Below are 16,672 nucleotides of genomic sequence, written 5' to 3'. Positions count from 1 at the left end.
CACACACACACACACACACACACACACACACCCTCTTATCATGTAACACCGTTGTATATTGTGAAAGTTCCTTGTCTATATGCACAGCATAAAACTGTGATTACTTTTCATTACTGCAGCGAGGACCAGACCACTAGTTAGGGGGGAGGCAGGGAAGTAAGTCATGCAAACGTCTCACAGGGATTAATCTTTTACTTTGTACATTTCAACTATATAAACTAAATCAGCGATATTAAAACAATAAACTACACGGAATAAAAGAATACACGTGTGAGTAAATCTTTAGTGTTAGAAACTAAACGGTCGGACCTCACCCCCCTGTAATAAGTGGTATGTCCTGGTGTATGTTGTCACAGCGTCATTAGCGTGCAAAGTTGGACAGTAGTGCACTGGGGCAATGTTGTAGTTGCAGGAGCTGCCTGGAGCAGGACGAGAAGTTACTGCTCGTCTAGCTTCCTGCCTCACGCCTTGTTTTGTCTTTGTGCAAAAAAAGAAAAAGAAAAAAACAACAACAACTCACGATGGTCAAGCGAAACTAACCAGCTGCTGGTGTGTCAGTCGTTGGATCCCCGAGATGTTCACCGTGATGCTTGTGAGTGATAGTTTTTAGCCTTAACGTTAGTTTCTGAGTTGAGTTAACAGTTACCTTAGGAACTGGCAGCCTCTGTGTTTCAGCCCATAGAGTGTGAAGTGTTAAGTTACTCCTTGGTGTTTTGAAAGTATGTGATTCAAATGCATGGCGATATGTACGGTGAGAGTTTGTGACAAGAAATAAACTAGTCGTCCACGATAGCAGCGGGGTGAAAACATGGGTGAAAAGTATCAACTAGCTTTGTGGGAATTGAACCTAGCTCGCGTTCACGCTTAGCAAGTTTTCCTCATGTGTCCACTGCCTTTGCTTTGTCCCCTTTTTGTCTTGTATGGGTAAAGAGGTTACTGCCTCTGTTTTATGCCTGCATGGAGGACTTTTTCTGCTCTTTCTTCTTTTATATGTCTGGAATACTATGTCATAGTTTGATAAGGGGATTGTGTGGTGAAAAGTTGCCTGTGTAGGTTCATTTAATAATACAGCACTGCTGTCAAAAGAAGGTTTGCTGAATCTGGAAAAAAAAGTTCAAAACCACAGTCCTAAAGACTTATTCCTGGCAGCTATCAGTTTTTTTCATGTTCATGTAAGTATCATAGCATCCAATGGACAGAGTATTCATCACCTTTGTGTAACCCCAGAAAGTATGCCTGTCTTGTCTAGGCAGCTGACAGTAACTTGTAAGCTTAAATTGTTGAATAAATCAGACTAGATGACAAGCTACTGAGTGTTCTGTGCAGTCTGCAACATGTTGCTCAAAAGCATTTTCCTGTGAACTGGCTTGCCTTGAAGTGCAGACAATCTGGTCTGAACTTGGATTTTCATTCGTGCATTGCACACACATGAAGATGGGTCAGTATACCAGCTACCCGTATAAGAGCTGTTAAATACCTTTTCCACAGCCATCGGGTTCATGGCTCCATATCTGATGCCGCAGTATTTGGCCATGTCATTTAGTCCCTCTTGCTGGTATATTACAGTTTCTGTAAGTTCAGTTGGTTGCAGTGGAATGTTGTCTTATCTCTATCTAGCTAACCTTCCCCTCAGGTATGAAGACAGGCCTGGCTGACATACAATCCAACAGAATCTGCAATTTAAGTGCTCAGTCGGAGCATAAACACAAGAGCTTGCTTAACCTGAACTCCTGTGAGTGTCCCATTGGCCATGACTGCCAAAGTGTATAAGTAGCTCAGAGTGGCAGTTTTTATCCTTAACATACACAAATGTGGTGAAGTGGCATAGAGAAAACATCGTATAGTAGGCTTTATTGTTGGTGTACAGAAGTGTCGATTTACCTTTTGTGGAAGTACATTTCATATTTTGTCATCCGTAGTTTGTGGCCTTTCTCTCGAGTTCAAAATCCTGTTTGCTCTGTAGCCTGCATGTAACATTCTGTGAGCTCCCGTCACACCAATTTGCTTGCCAAACTCATTTCCCTTTCATGAGGGATTTTGGAAAAGGAGTTTAAGGGACTGTTTGTGCTGGTTACTTGGACTAGCTCAGTTTTCAGGGCCTTTTCTCCACCTGGAGGTTTGGCAAGCTAATCTGCAAAATTGTTGAAGCAATTTAGTACAAAGCAAGTTGCCTATCAGACTGTGCAGATGATTCCCCCTTCCTTGCCCGTATTGCTGGAAATATTTAGACAATTCTTTGAGGTTCTCTGAGATCCTGTGTATCATAATGCCTAAGTTATGACATTGTTCAAGCACTATCTTGGAAAAAATGCTGTTCCTGTCTTTTTCAAGTTCCTATGTCTGGTCAGTGGAAGTGCAGTGTTGGGGGAGGGATGTGCTCTTTCTCATCAAATTCTTGATTTTGATTGAATGCAAATAGGCCTGTGTCCTGTAGATGTGACTTACTCCTATTTAGGCCTATTAATGTGCAATGTTGTTCTGCTGTGGAAGTAGAGGCATGCTGCGTCTTCGACCCTTTGTGATTAAGAGACTTTGTTAGATTTAGCATTCATGTGGACAACATTTCTCTCCAACTTGGACAGGTTTGCTGAAAGCCATGTTTACAGACCTCAACGAACCTCTTGTTCTGAACAAATGTATACAGTGCAAGTGATTATGTATGAGATAATTAAACAGCAGGCCTTCTTTAAAACGTAGGCCTCCTTGGCTGCCATGCATAGCCTTGCTGAGCCTTTGTGTTTATGGTAAGTGGGCAGCTGCATGCTTGTGAGACCATGGCTCTACCCCAGGCCCTCAACCAAGCTTGGTCACCACTATTGAAGCCTCCCAGCAATGCTCATTTCTGACTATTCACTCACTGCTTTAAATGTAGTGTATGCCTCCCGTTTGACATAGCCTAATTTCTGTGAAAATGCAGGCAGCTGTGGGCTAGCCTACACCCTATAATGTGTTTCATAAATTTCTTTTCAGTCAGTCAGCCGTAGCAAAACTCGATGGGGCCTGCCCTTTGTAGCCACTAATTGATCACAACACTAACAAAGAAGTTTTCAGGTTTCAGAAAATACCTCCATTTTCACAGTGAAAATGATGCGCAGTGCTGCAGAAAAAGCCGAACCGGTTTGCAGTTTTATCATTCAGTCGGTCTTCATGCACCCTTGGTGTCCTGCACTTTGTGATATGCCCTGTCAACACGACATGACATGGGAAACTGCCTGAATGTGCATAAGTCCAAATATGGATCATTCACAAGCCGTGACCACTCAAAGAAATAGGCCACAAGAGCCAATAGCTTGGGGACACAAACTTTTTAGGAACATGCATATTTTCTCTCAGGGAATTATTTTGTGGGGTTGAGCTAAACATGACTGTTACCCAGCATTCTTTTCTCAAGCGGCCCACTGATGAAGAGCAGCACAAATCCTTCAGCTAGGTTTCAGGTTGGGCCGTCTCAGGTGCTCAGCAGATGCTCGGATTACTGAGAGGGCCACAATCCTGGGATTGTTCTGAGCAGGACACAGATCCAACTGCCATGCATGCAGGAATGTCAAAGGAGAATATATGCAAATGCAACCTCAAAATTATGCTATTTGTGGGTGGGGGTGGTAATAAGTGTTTTGTATAGCTTTACACAGATAAAAGATGTAATTAAACTCTAATCTTGAGTTCTAACCTTTAATAGGGCTAAAAAGTCTATTGATGCATTATTGATACAGTCTTGTAACTAGTTAACAAATTGAGTTACTCAGTCAGTAGCCTACATTAGGCCTATAGCCTAATGGGGTACACACAGTGTTGTTTACAACTAGTTCTCCAAGTGCCATAAGATGGATTAGTATTAGCTCTAATTGTCAGAGTCAGACTCAAAGCTGCCAGATCCTTATGTAATGTTGGCCTAACCCATGGGATTACAGTGAGCAATGTATAGAAAAGCTGCTCTAATTGGAAAATTGCATTTTAAAGCTTTCAGGGGTGACTACACTTCAGAAGCCTGTTGTAATATCTAGGCTGAAAGTCTGTACTCTTTCTGGACTAGGAAGAGGCTCATTTACAAGATAGTACTCCTATGTCTGTTTTACAAATACAGAAGTTCAGCCAGTTCAGCCGACTGTAAATTAGGCCTAGGCTTCATACTTGACCCAATCGACTCTGTGGTTTTCCTCTCTTTTCCCATCTAGCATTTATTTATTCTATGCGATAGCTTGCAGTGTTTCCCCTAGGATGGAGTTGTAGCAGTGGAGGTGAAGCACGCACGCTTTTGCACAATTTTTTTTTTTGTGCGCTCGCAAAGCGCGCCCTGCCGGGAGGTTTCTATGTCTGCCGGCACCAGAAGGGCACCTGAGCCCTAAGTACATACAGTACATTTGTGCACAGTAATGAGCAGGGGAAATGTCTGTCTAGCTTACATATGAGGTGTCTCAAGATTTAGGAAAATACACTTTTATTGAACATAATAAAAGTATAATCTTTAAAACAATTATTGACATTTATTGTCAATTATTAATTCTTTCTTCTTTTGATCAGCCAGTCTTTTAAACTCATCTGAAAATTCAAACGTGATTTGACAAACAAGCTATTAGTTTATGTGTGACCCATATCACCCACTGGGTGACCGTTTACATCCACTGGGTGTTAGCTAGCGGCTAGCTAGCTGTCATTCATTCTTCCAATTATTCATTCTTAACTGTCCTTTTTTCCAGAATTAACTTGCATCACCACACTGTTGTATTATCAAACAGTGTTAATTTACTTAAATGTAATGACATTTTCAATGATAAAATAACTTACATTTATGACGTTTCTTTAAGGGAATCCTATCCAAATAATATGTAACGTTAATATGTCTGTGAGGGAATCTGTCAGTTGTCTTTGAGATTGCCAGCTTTCGCGCGTCACGGTGGCCCTCGCGCATAGTAAGGCCCGCCTCCAGGAAGAAGAAAACAATCGGTGCATGTGGAATACCTACTATCTTTGTATCAAGATGGATCTTCCAAATGTTGTTTATTTCACAGATATGTGTTTCCTTGCGTATTCCTATCAAATGATTGCGTTTGCTGTAACATTACTGTGCGATACTCACGTGAAGTTGCAGGACTGTTTTCCCTTTGGCGAATGATAATCCTGAATCCGTGATCAGCATTGCTTGCTTCATTGTTGACATCTACCCGGTGCTTGTTGTTATAATCGTTGTGCTGACATTATCAGGTAAGCGCAAAGTTTCTCGTTTATATGCTTTACTCACAGGTGTGTGAATTGACCTGGATATGAAGCGTCCGTAGCACAAAATAATATAACATTAGTTTCTAAAGAGATAAGACGGAGCCCTCTCCTCTCCTCTCCTCTCCTCTCTCCTTTCCTCTCCTCTCCTCTCCTCTCCTCTCCTCTCCTCTCCTCTCCTCTCTCCTTCCCTCTCCTCTCCTCTCCTCTCTCCTCGTAAAAAAAAATAAAAAATTCCGCCGCTGCTAGGTGCATATAGGGGAAACACTGGCTTGCTTTTGCAACTTTTGACACCCCAAAATAACGCGGGTTGAAAGGCTTGTGGTGACCGCAAAGGAAGTGTGGAGCTCAATCAACTAGTCCAAGATGGCACTATTGTAGTGCTATAAGAAGGCTGCTGTCACTGCTGAGTTCATGGCAGTCAATCTGTCAGTCAGCAGCCTGTTTGCATGTGGTAGAGAGCCAGATCCGAGGGAATGTCCTACAACACTCTTCCCCTACTCAGAGATTAGAGTTCTCAGTTGTCACGGTGGCTGCTGCCCTAACCCAGATAAAGAGCTATCGGCCCCCAGAAGCGTGAAGGTTCTCACTGATTCCAGATAACGGCAGCATCGTTATGAAGTTGAGTCTACCCTGACGTCAGACGGGTAGAAACATCCCTTTGGCAGCAATTCTAATTCCATGAACTAGATACCTCGGTCGACTTCATTGGCATCTTTTAACACAGAAGTGTATGCGATTTGAAGCGAGTGCAGTGGGTGTACCCACCAGGCATTGGAGACGAATGAGGGGCATGTCTTGGTATGCCTCATACGTTTGCTTTACAGTTTCGCCTGTGCAAGAGAAAGCACAGGCCGTTTGCCAAGCCCCAAGGAGAGTGCTTCTCAACACATGCAAGTTTTCCATTCACAAACTGTCACACAAGTTTGAATGGATTTCAAAGGCTGTGGGACTAGGTTAGGCTTTTCTTAATTCTATGTTGTTCAACTTCTGTCATGGAGCCGGGGAATGTTTATAATTACATTATAAACCTCTCCCACTTAAAGCGCTTGGTTTAGATTTGTGGGGAAAAAAACTTCATGCCGTCGCCTGACCGTGAGAAAGATGAGAAAATTGTTGGGATTCTCCTCAACTACAAGTAATGGATCTTGTTTACAGTTTAGAAGAGTGTCAGACTACATTCACTTATAGTAGCCTACATTTTTCATCCCTCTATTGAAGGAAAACAGAAGTGCTCCTCAATGCTCATCATTTGGTGTCGTTTGTGTAGTATAAAGATGGTGTTAAAAAGCTTTTTTACCCCCTCCAACAATGTGGTTTCTTGGGCGAGGTTTCTTTCTTTCCTTGTCAATGCCATCTGCATCCATCACCAAGTCATTACGGGTAATATATAAACGACCGTTTCCTCCACTCCAGCACGTCCCTAGTCTGCCTTGGAACACAGATCTGTGTGGTTAATGGTCACGCACAGTATAGACTGGCCAGACCTATTCCAGCTCCATGCTTTGATCTGTCCTCTTCTATTCAGAGGCCTCCTTGAACTGTATTGCTCTCCTTGTGGAACTCAGTTTATAGCTAAAAACATCCCAGTGTTTAAGTTGTTTTCCTGATGTGATAAGTGTTAGTAATGGAAATCATATGCTGCACGCAAACATCACCTAGTGCCGCCAGTCCGTCAGCCCCCTCAGGGTCTTGTGATGCTGCGTCCCCCCTCAACCCCCCCAACCTCTGATGTTGCCTCTTTTGTTTCCCACGGTGTCTCATCATCTGCACACAGCACTCTTTTGTTTCACAGACACCATCTCTTTCTATTTCTCTCTTCTTTTTTTCTCTCTCTGCAGTTGTTCTGTCATTCAACTGGCTAACAGACACTCTAGCGTCTCTGACCTTGCAGGCCTACCACAATTCTCTGTACACCACACGCTCATTGTTTCATTCCCCTACCTGACTTATCGGGCGGTAGTAGTAAAATCATCTGTGGTGATTATACTCTATAGATTTACATCTGTGGCTAATCAGCTGTTTTACTGTAATCGGTGCGGCACTAATGCGAAGAGGGTTGTTTTGATAACCGCAAGGTCAGCTATTCCCAGCCAGCCCCTGAGGATTCAATTACACAACTTTGACTTTGCTCTGCTCTGCTCTCTGTGTTCCAGTGTGGAACACTTTGAGGAAACTTGCTCTCTCAGATGACCGATAATCTTCCAAATGGACAGGCAAGAGCAAAAACAAGGTATAGAGTTCCACTTTTGGTGACACGGCGGAGAAACCCACGGGCGAAGTGAAAACGCAGCGTAGTTCAACTTACAGACTGCTATATGGTGACATAGGCTATGCTCACACACTGTGACACTGAGTGAGTATTTGCGGGGAATATTTGCTTGCTCACGTGAGAATTAAAGGATGTTGTCAAACCGCCGACCTCCTTTGAATTTCCCCCTTCACAGCCAGCCACGTTAGTAGCTGTTAGAGGGTTTTGCAAGAGTGTTTGTGTGGAGAGTAAACTTCAAATGCCGAAAGACTGAGAGGGATCTGTGTGCACTGAGCTTGAGGACTTAAGAGAGCATTGGGTTTGGTCTGCAGTGATGGTGTGTCTTAGCGCTTGCACCCAGGGGATCCTTGTTCTCCACAATCCAGCTGGATTGCGCTCTGCTTATACGGTAGACAGAATGTTAGAAATGTACCGAATCCTAATCCTTTGCTCATCTTTCTGTGTCTGCCCAGGATTGGACCGAGGAGTGAAGCGCATTCCTTGAGGGGTTGAGGGGTGCTGCCTGTGCATATGAGAAATCAGCCTGCTCACACCATGCCCATCAAGATGGCCTCCAGCCTTATTTGCCTGCACTGGAATGGCTTGGGACAAAGATGTGTGTTGCCATGGTGATCATTTACAAGAAAACACTGGAAAAGAAGGGTGTTGACGATGTAACATCCAAAAGGGCGGATTTGGGCCCGGTGAGAGGTTATTCTCTACTTGTGCATGAATTTTTCAGAGGTTTGTGTTGAGTGTGTGATTGCATGTTTATGTGTATCTCTGCCAACAGGCTTCAGCTGTGCTTGTCAAGGGGGAAAACAACAGGGTGCTGTTATAAATCAAGAAAAATGTTGCCTGCCACATTCATCATGCCACAGCATTTTTATGGCCCTATATTATATTTTCCTATTTTGTCAAAGTTAATCAGAGCTTGAATTTGACAGAGAACCAATAATCAACTTAACTTCCCCTGAGTCAAATTTGTTGGAAAAATCAAACGTGTTGCCTTACGAAATCCCAGGAAATACTGTCAAAAGAATTATTTGGATGTTACGCACTTGACAGAAGGGATGTTTTTGTTGCAATTAATGATGATTGCATTGTAATAGCTCCCAACCGTTATCACCGGGGTGTTTGTCATCTGGTTTGAATCCTCAATGTTCCATTTACTACACTCAAAACAACAATGGAGTATTTTAGTTCCACCCGGCTGGGCAACTCTGACTCATTTTCTAATCAGCATCCATGCAGTAGAAACCTTCTCCCTGCCAGCATAGAGTGAGAAAATTCCCCCAGTAATGTGGACCGTGTTTGCCCTCTCGGCCACGTGAAATGAAGTCATCATGCTCTGGGCTGAGCATCAGTCATAGACATTTATGGTGGAGCTCTCTATCTGTCTCTCTCTGTCTCTCTCTCTCTCTGTTGACTGGCCATGCTTGGTCCTCAGCTCAAAGCAGCTAGTGTCCTCCTTCAACATACACTCTAACGGCACATTTATACATACACAGGCTTTGACTTTGTTAATAGTTTGTGGCTTTTAGACTTTTATTTGTTGATTATTAACTCGTCCCCACAGTGCTGGTAGTTGATGCTAGAATGTCCTATGTTTGCGAGTTTGAGCGGTGAGCTGACGGTGGGTCCTTTCTGCATTTCCGCAGTTCCAGGCACAGACCATGAGCCAGGGGACTGCCCTCTTCTCCTGCGGACTCATGGGTAAGAGTCAGCCCTCTCTGTGACCCCTTTCAGTCAATATACACATTCACACATGCATACACCTCACCCCCTATACTCTCACGTTACATTCGTTCCTTCTTGGCCCATTGTTGTCCTTCATTGTGCCTCACTTCCCATCACAGACTGGGTAAGACCTGTAATTATGTACTCATGACATCCTTCAACAGCTTGCGGGGGCCAGAAAATGTCAGGTGTTTTGCGACAGCCTTGGTTTGGAGGGGTGGTGCTGCATTGTCACCTTTCAGAGAGATGATTGATATAAGAGCAGCCAGCCAGTCCCTGCTGCATCTGGTCGACGATCACACACTATTATGTCAAACATGCCTGACAGGTGTTCCTGCTAAGATGACTGTGCATTAATGACCATGTATTAGCGCCTTATCATTAGCAGCGTTCTCATGGCGCTCCTGCATGCTACAAAGCTGTGGACATTTTGTCACCAAGTTGAATATCTGTTAATGATTTAATTATAGGGTCCCATCCTCCATTCATCTAGCAGTAGTAGGAGTAACAGCCTCTACAGTTTTTGTATTGTAGTTATGTACATGTGGCACATTTCAGATTAATGGTGTTTTATGCTCACAGTAACTTGGCACTGAGTCCATAAGACTGGCAAGGTCCTGGCAGAGAACACCACACAACCAGTAGGTGTTGTTCACGCTGCCCTTTGTTCTTCGCCCTGCCCATGTAAATGGTATTTTGGGGATTTTATCTCCAGAGGAGAAGAATAGACCTTTTGCATACCAGGAGTGGGCAGCGGCCTTGTCGTTCAAGATCTGACTCATGGTTTCTAAAATGGCTGACCCAGTCAGTGATTCAAGAGTGTTTCTGCAAGTGGGGTAGCAGGTGGTGCGCTGTCTGGGCATGGTATCTATGGTGTTGCTGGAGTGGTTAGGGTTAGGGTTAGTGAGTGATGGGTGAGTGATCAGTGTTGGCACATAGCTACCTGGATGGATCTCTGATATAGATCTCTTTAAAAACTGGCTTCCTAGTGCAATTCACACAAGGTAGACTTCACCGATAACCAAGATAATAAGCCTCAGTCACAATGTTTATGATGGGCTATTGACATTTGGTCAACTATGTCTCTGTTGGAACAAGGCTTGATATTGAGTCAGTTAGACATTGAGCCCCATTCTCTTTCCCCAATCAGCTGTGCTGACAGACTGGGTACACACTAAAGCAGTGCCTGGAGCCAGAACAAGCTTTATTTATTCTTGTTTTGGATGCCCTCTCTTCTCTAGGTGGCAGGTGCAGATTACATAAAGCAGTGCATACTGTCAATACAAAGTACACATACTAGGACCAGTGCAGTGACCCAGACTGGAGCAGTCTCTGTCTAATGGGCGTTTTCCATGTTGAGGCTACCACAAATGAAATTAAGTGCACTTGACCTCCCAAGATCATAGAACCCTGGGACTCTGAGCTATTTTCTGTCACCTCAGTTTTGAGGGCAAATGTTGGTCAGACCTCCATACCTAAAATGCTTCTCATACTGAGTTTAACTATTCTAAGCTGGAGAGACCTGCAATTAACTCTCGATCCATAAATCATTTAGGGTATTTGTGGTCGTCGTGTTGATATTCAGGTCAGGATCTTGACTTGTTTGGTCCTCGATCATCTGATCTGATTTTTATTTGGATTGGATTTATTTGGATGGAATTGAATTATTCAAAGTATTACTTTTGCTCTTGTACAAAGGGCACATATGTAAGTGGAGGTTCTCAGTATTTTTCCCTTGTTTTTTAGGATAGTAGGTTATTCAATTGAATTGAATCTGGCTTTTTGTTGCAGAGACGAGCCGGTGGCGTGAGGTGGGTCGGGGCTGTGCCATACAGCAGAGGCCAGTGGGGGCCAGCCTGGAGAGCCTGTGGGACGTCCTGCCAGAGGTGCATCAGAGTCCTGCCCATTGGGGTTGGGAAGTTGGCACTACCTCGAGCACCATCACCAGCTTGCTGCAGGATCTCAGTCTGACTGAGGCCGCGTCCTCGCCCTCCACCGCGCCCCCCAGCAAGCGGCAGTGCCGCTCCCTGTCTTGCTCAGAAGAGCTGGGTGGTTGCCGCTCTGCCTGGCGCCCCCAGGGCTCCCGGGTGTGGACAGCAGTGGAGAAGAGGAGGTGCCACAGCGGGGGCAGCGTCCAGCGCGGCGGTGCCGGGGCCGCGCAGGTCGGCTTCCCGGCCATGCAGCGCAGCTCTAGCTTCAGCCTGCCTGCCCGCTCTAACACCCTTGAGTTGCCGTGCTTCGCCCAGCGGCTGCCCTGCCCCTCTGCCTTCACCGGCCTGACTCCTTCCTCCTCCGTGTCCCTGTCCTCCGAGCCCCCAGCGCAGCCCCTCTACCTCTCTCATGAACAGATCTGCCTCCCTGAGCCCCGCGGGCCCTCGCCGCCCAGCTCCCCTGACTCCACTCCAGAGCTGGAGCGCCGTGGCGGGCAGGGGGGGTTGGCCCGCAGCCGCTCACAACCCTGTGTCCTCAACGACAAGAAGATCGGCATGAAGCGCAGGAGACCGGCCGACACACACAAACAGAGGCCTTCCCTGGACCTGGCCAAGATGACCCAGGTTGGTATTTAAAACTGCAGCTTTTGACTGTAAAACAGATCGTGCAGCAGATAAAGTACAACCTCTGTCAGTTTGTTTTAAAAGGTCAGGAATATATGTATCCTTTGTAACATCATCTGATGCCTGTTATATAATCTTTATTATCTTTTTAAGTTAACAGTATATTTAATGTCGTACCTGAGTATAACATTTTATTTAATTTTCCACAAGCTATCTTCATAGTCCTTTCCATTCCACATTGTAAATGACTTCTTCGTCTGTGACATTTGAACCCGTCATAGTCCTCGTTTCATGGTCTGGGCCAGTTTACCTCTGGATGGCTCTCCTTGGGTCAGAGACAAGACCCTCAGGAAACGGCCAAGCCAGCTGGAAACTCTGCTAGGTCAATCAGTCTCACTAACAAGAGCTAGTAGTTGCAGCAATTTGTTCCTTCCATGTTGGATAAACAAACACTTCAAAGGTCATGCCATTGTGTCCTGTTCTCCCCCAACACACCTCAAAGTGTTTCTGCAGGCACTATCATTAAATGAATGCAATCTTTCATGCAGGCCTGTTCTGGGTCACATTCCATTATGTGGGTGTGTATTTGTACTTGCTGAATTGGACAGAGTGTGAAGTAAAGCATTGCCTTTTTTTTTATTTGTGTTACTGGAGTAAGAAATGGTTCATCAAGATCAAAGTGTCAGCGAAGAGGTAAACAGCAGGACAGATGAGCTTTTGTTCATAAAAAGAGATGTGTGTAGTACTGGATCATCTTGGCACATATTCCTCTGTTTCCTCTTCATGGTGTTATGTAACCAGTGACTGTGCTGAGTTTTATCCACTTATGGAGTAAACCATGTTTCAACCGACAACCTGTTATGTCTGTACATCCTGGCAGGCTTTTGTCTGTTTGCCTCATAAGCACACACACACACACACACACATAGTAATGTTTCACACGTACACTGACTGGATCGTAAACACAGGGCTGGACTTGGCCCCTCTGAGAAAGTCACCCAGAGTTCAGCAGTGTCTTAACAACAGGGCTGCTGTGACACGACAAGCGGACGCCACACACACTCCAAACAGGGAGGAGGTCAGCGTGGAGAAAAGAGGCGAGGCAACCAACAATATTTTTACAGCGAAACTTCAGGGTGCTGAGATTGTTAGCACTGGGTCTTTTCCTGCTGTTCATCATCTCAGTGCAAGGTTATCTGCATTGTTTTTCTCTGTTCCTCTATTTAGAACGCACAGCTGTGACATAGGCTTTCCGCTCAGGTAGGAGAGCGCTGCCTTTGAAACCATGAGACGCCGTTTTATGGCTTCATACGAAATAATCAGATTTGCTTTCATTGATACGATTATGTTTTTTTTCAAAGATCTTCTTTAATTCCTGTCAAGTGACTCTGGTTTTAGAGGCAAGCCCTGGGGAAAATGATTTCCAGACATCTTGGCCCGGATACATGCAACCAAACCCAGAGGAATATACTGTAGCTCTCATCTGGTCTGTAGAGCTACTGTGGCATGCAGCCTTTTAGTCCGGACAGAGTGTTTAAAAGTAGAAATCGGAAAAGTATGCAGCCCTGAATAGCCAGGGGAGTTCAGTGGAAGCAAAAAAGGAGTACATATTAAGATGAGGGTCAACTGTTGGCTAGTCCTATTGTTCATAGCATAAACTTGCTTGTCACTCAACATAAGTGCCTCACTTTTACAAAGTCACCCTACCATTCAAAGATTCGTCATAGTGCTGAGTGTCTCTGAAGTGTCCTCTCATCCACACCCCATGGTGGTATGGTTTACCCAGGGTGAAACTGCTACCCTCTGTGTGGCTGGCTGCGGCTCTGTGAATGTCAGGAAGTAGAGCAGCTGTGGCAGAGATTATAGATCGTCGCACAGGGGATGCGTGTTGGGTAAAGAGATATTGATTTCTGTAAATTCAGCTCAGTGGGTGGATTGCTGCCACAACCGGGCCTCATGAGCTATTGATCAGGTTTTATTGACGGAGAGTCAAGGTCATTATGGATGAGGAGCCTTTCTGCTCTCCTCTCCATTTCACCATTCAAGAGGGATGTGATAGTATGATGCAGGCAAACTGGACACCAGCAGTGTTTGTTAATGACCCTCATTCTAATGTGGTACAGTAACTGTGAGATGAAACTCTATCGAAGAGCATAGCCGTCCCTTTCCTTTGCCCTTAATATCTAAGTATAAAAGCCCAAAACTCTTCCTCTGTAGAACACTTCCTCTGTTGTAAGATAAAAGCTATTCTTGGTATGGCTAAACACAGCATGTTGGTGGCCCTATTTTGCTAAGGCCCGGACTATTCATGGCCTTTATCAGTTTGGTCCCAGGGTCTGGGCCAGAAATCTGACTCTGTCCAGACTGAAGAGCTAATGCAGAGGGCAGCGATGCGATGCTGGCTTGCTCGGTGCTGACAAATGTACCATGTTGACCAGAGCCAAGTAAAACAGCAGGGCTCCTTTGATCTACTGCTGCTCCGGTGCAGAGCCCTTTCTTACTGCTGGTGGCTCTGGGACATGGATCATAACTTTCCACTGACACCTTCCTTCTCCTCCAGCCTTATTCATAGCTCTAGCCAACTCAGTAGTCTTCATATTCCAAGATCTGAGCTATTGACGAGTGATAAATCCTGAATGTGCACACATGGCTCTGCGTGAATGCATTTTACTTTGTTCGTCTGCTTGTCTGTGTCACTCTCCTCAGTGTGAGTTGCATCCCTTACAGCTCCACGCCTGTTGAGTATTACATAAGAACACAAGTGATGGAGGTTTTATAGAGGGCCTATTCTCCTGTGTCCTTTTGGCCTAACACGGTAGAGGTCAGGCATGAGAGACAGCTGTCCTGCCTACTCCACATTAGCTGTCCAGAGTGCATAGGCCTCTGTAATACAGCCTCCCACTCCGCTGAGCCCAGCTGTCGTGGGCCTTGATACGCCTGCAGCAGCGCTGGCACATGTGGATTTGCCTAAGGAATTTGCTGGGTTCCCCAGATGTATGTGTTCATTGTGCAGCACCAGTGAAAGGCCAGCAAAGTCGAAAGGCTGACATGAGTGATGTCTGCCCTCCGGGTATCTGGCCACTTGCTGCCTGGACTCCCGCTGGACCTCAATTTGCACGCTCAGTTCACATTGCTTCACTCATCTAACTACCAGTTGCTCCAGTATGTAATGCAGGCTAAATTTATACCCTAATAGTCTTGTTACTTTTTTTTTTGTATTATATTGGTTGTTGCCAAATGTCCATCTTTGACATGTCGGTCACATACTGTATGCATACAGTAGAGGAATTGTATTCAGAGGATGGCTGAATGCAGTTAGACTTGTGTTTGTGTCCTAGTGAGGGACATAATCTAACATGAGGGAAATATTTTTTTGATTTGCTAACCAAATAAGCCATTACTGTAGAGACCTGTGTGGAAACATGCCAATAGACAGTATGGGGACTGACACTATGCAACATGTTTGATTTCCTACCAGTCCAAAGATTTTACATGCATGTGAAAGTTTATGCTTGCTTCTCTGAGAACCACATAATTATTTTTCTAAACAAATTGTTCTTTCTGCCTTTCCACAGAAACTTCGGAATTTCCACAGCCTTAGCTGCCCTGGAATCACAGGGGAAGACAGCTGCCAGTCAAGCCAGGCCCTCCCCATTCTCAGGAGCACAGCCCAATGTGAGACCGACTTCTTGTCTGTGAGTGAACAGGGCTTGGAGGACGTTCAACCCCGGACCAAAGAGGGCGAGATCATCAGGAGCGGGGCGGCGGACCCCACCATCGAGGAGCTGGACTGGAACTCCCCAGACTACGGCGACGTGACGGCAGGGACAACCAATGGGAAGGACCGTGAGCCCCTGTGGGCGGGGCTGTGTAGCACAAGGAAGGACATGTTTCAGCTGGGAGGCGAGCTTGACATTGAGCAGATTGAGAGGAACTGAGCTGAACTGCCTCCCCTCCAGGGGTTAAGGGACTGTGAAAGTTGATCACTAGGTGGTACAGTCAGTAAACTGTGCTGATAGTCTTAAGGACAAAGCAAGTGGATAGCTAATGCGGGGAGCGCCCCAGCACTTGCCTTGACTTTTTCCTCAAGGAGAGATTGAGCAGGAGCTTTGTGGGGACTGTGTGCAGTCAGAAGCTACTTCCCCCTGTGCAGGATCTCAGATGTGTCTCAGGACAACAAGGAAGTCTGTGGGGTGGGGGGGTGAGGGAACCGTTGTACTGGGGTCTTAAAGCATTTCTCTGTAACCCTGATTACCTGTCATTGTACTAGGTATGGAGAGAATACACAGTAGGTTTGTATAAATTCTCTGCACTAGAAATAGTGAATGTTTCTCTGACGTTCTTCAATAGTACATGGGTACATGATGGACAGACACGGAGACTACTTTGAGAGCTACTGTTAGTAAAGGCCCTTTCACTCTTAACTGAGCAATGAGCTGCACGCACACACAACCCATAAAGTATATTGATGAGCTTAACATTTCACACAGTAACATCGGACTATCCTCCAAGATCTATGCTCCTCTTTGTTTGAGAGAAACTTAGTGATGCTAATAGCGTTAATATTCTTTCTTTTTACAATTTGTAACTACAAAGCTATGTAAAACATGAACATATTTCTATACAAATAAACACAGTTTTAAATGTGTCATTTGTAATCATGTTATTTCAGTGTCTTTACTCACAAAATTTGGGATGCCAAGTGTATGGGCTGTACCTTTTTTTTTTTTTTTTTTTTTTTTTTTTTTAGGGGTTTATGGAGAATGTCTGTATTAGCAGAGCACATGCATTAACAGCAAGGTTATTGTTAGAGATGTCTTTAGTGCAGCAACGCAGGCTGACCCAATTAAGCAGCAGGAAAAGACAACAGTAGTAGTAGTAGTAGCAGTAGTAGTACTGTGAGAGGCCTTCA

At 45.0% G+C, this 16,672-nt stretch overlaps 1 protein-coding gene across 1 annotated transcript; it reads left to right on the top strand.

The window, feature by feature from the left end:
• Positions 1-395: 395 nt before the first annotated feature.
• On the top strand, positions 396-16,402 carry fam53b (family with sequence similarity 53 member B). Its single transcript, XM_071907809.2, has 5 exons — positions 396-592; positions 7,939-8,169; positions 9,127-9,181; positions 10,997-11,760; positions 15,336-16,402. The coding sequence occupies exons 2-5, from the start codon at positions 8,080-8,082 to the stop codon at positions 15,696-15,698; spliced, it is 1,272 nt and encodes a 423-aa protein (XP_071763910.2). The 5' UTR covers positions 396-592; positions 7,939-8,079; the 3' UTR covers positions 15,699-16,402.
• The last annotated feature ends 270 nt before the right edge of the window (positions 16,403-16,672 follow it).

Source organism: Centroberyx gerrardi, chromosome 20 (genome assembly GCF_048128805.1).
Source record: "Centroberyx gerrardi isolate f3 chromosome 20, fCenGer3.hap1.cur.20231027, whole genome shotgun sequence".
NCBI classification, from domain to species: Eukaryota; Metazoa; Chordata; class Actinopteri; order Beryciformes; family Berycidae; genus Centroberyx; species Centroberyx gerrardi.
This window is presented reverse-complemented; position numbering and strand designations above follow the sequence as displayed.

Bases quoted from the DNA above. Each gene is read 5' to 3' on its own strand.
- fam53b (XM_071907809.2), top strand. From the start codon at position 8,080: ATGTGTGTTGCCATGGTGATCATTTACAAGAAAACACTGGAAAAGAAG. The intron at 8,170-9,126 runs GTGAGAGGTTAT...GCATTTCCGCAG, and splicing joins AAAGGGCGGATTTGGGCCCG to TTCCAGGCACAGACCATGAG. The intron at 9,182-10,996 runs GTAAGAGTCAGC...TTTTTGTTGCAG, and splicing joins CTTCTCCTGCGGACTCATGG to AGACGAGCCGGTGGCGTGAG.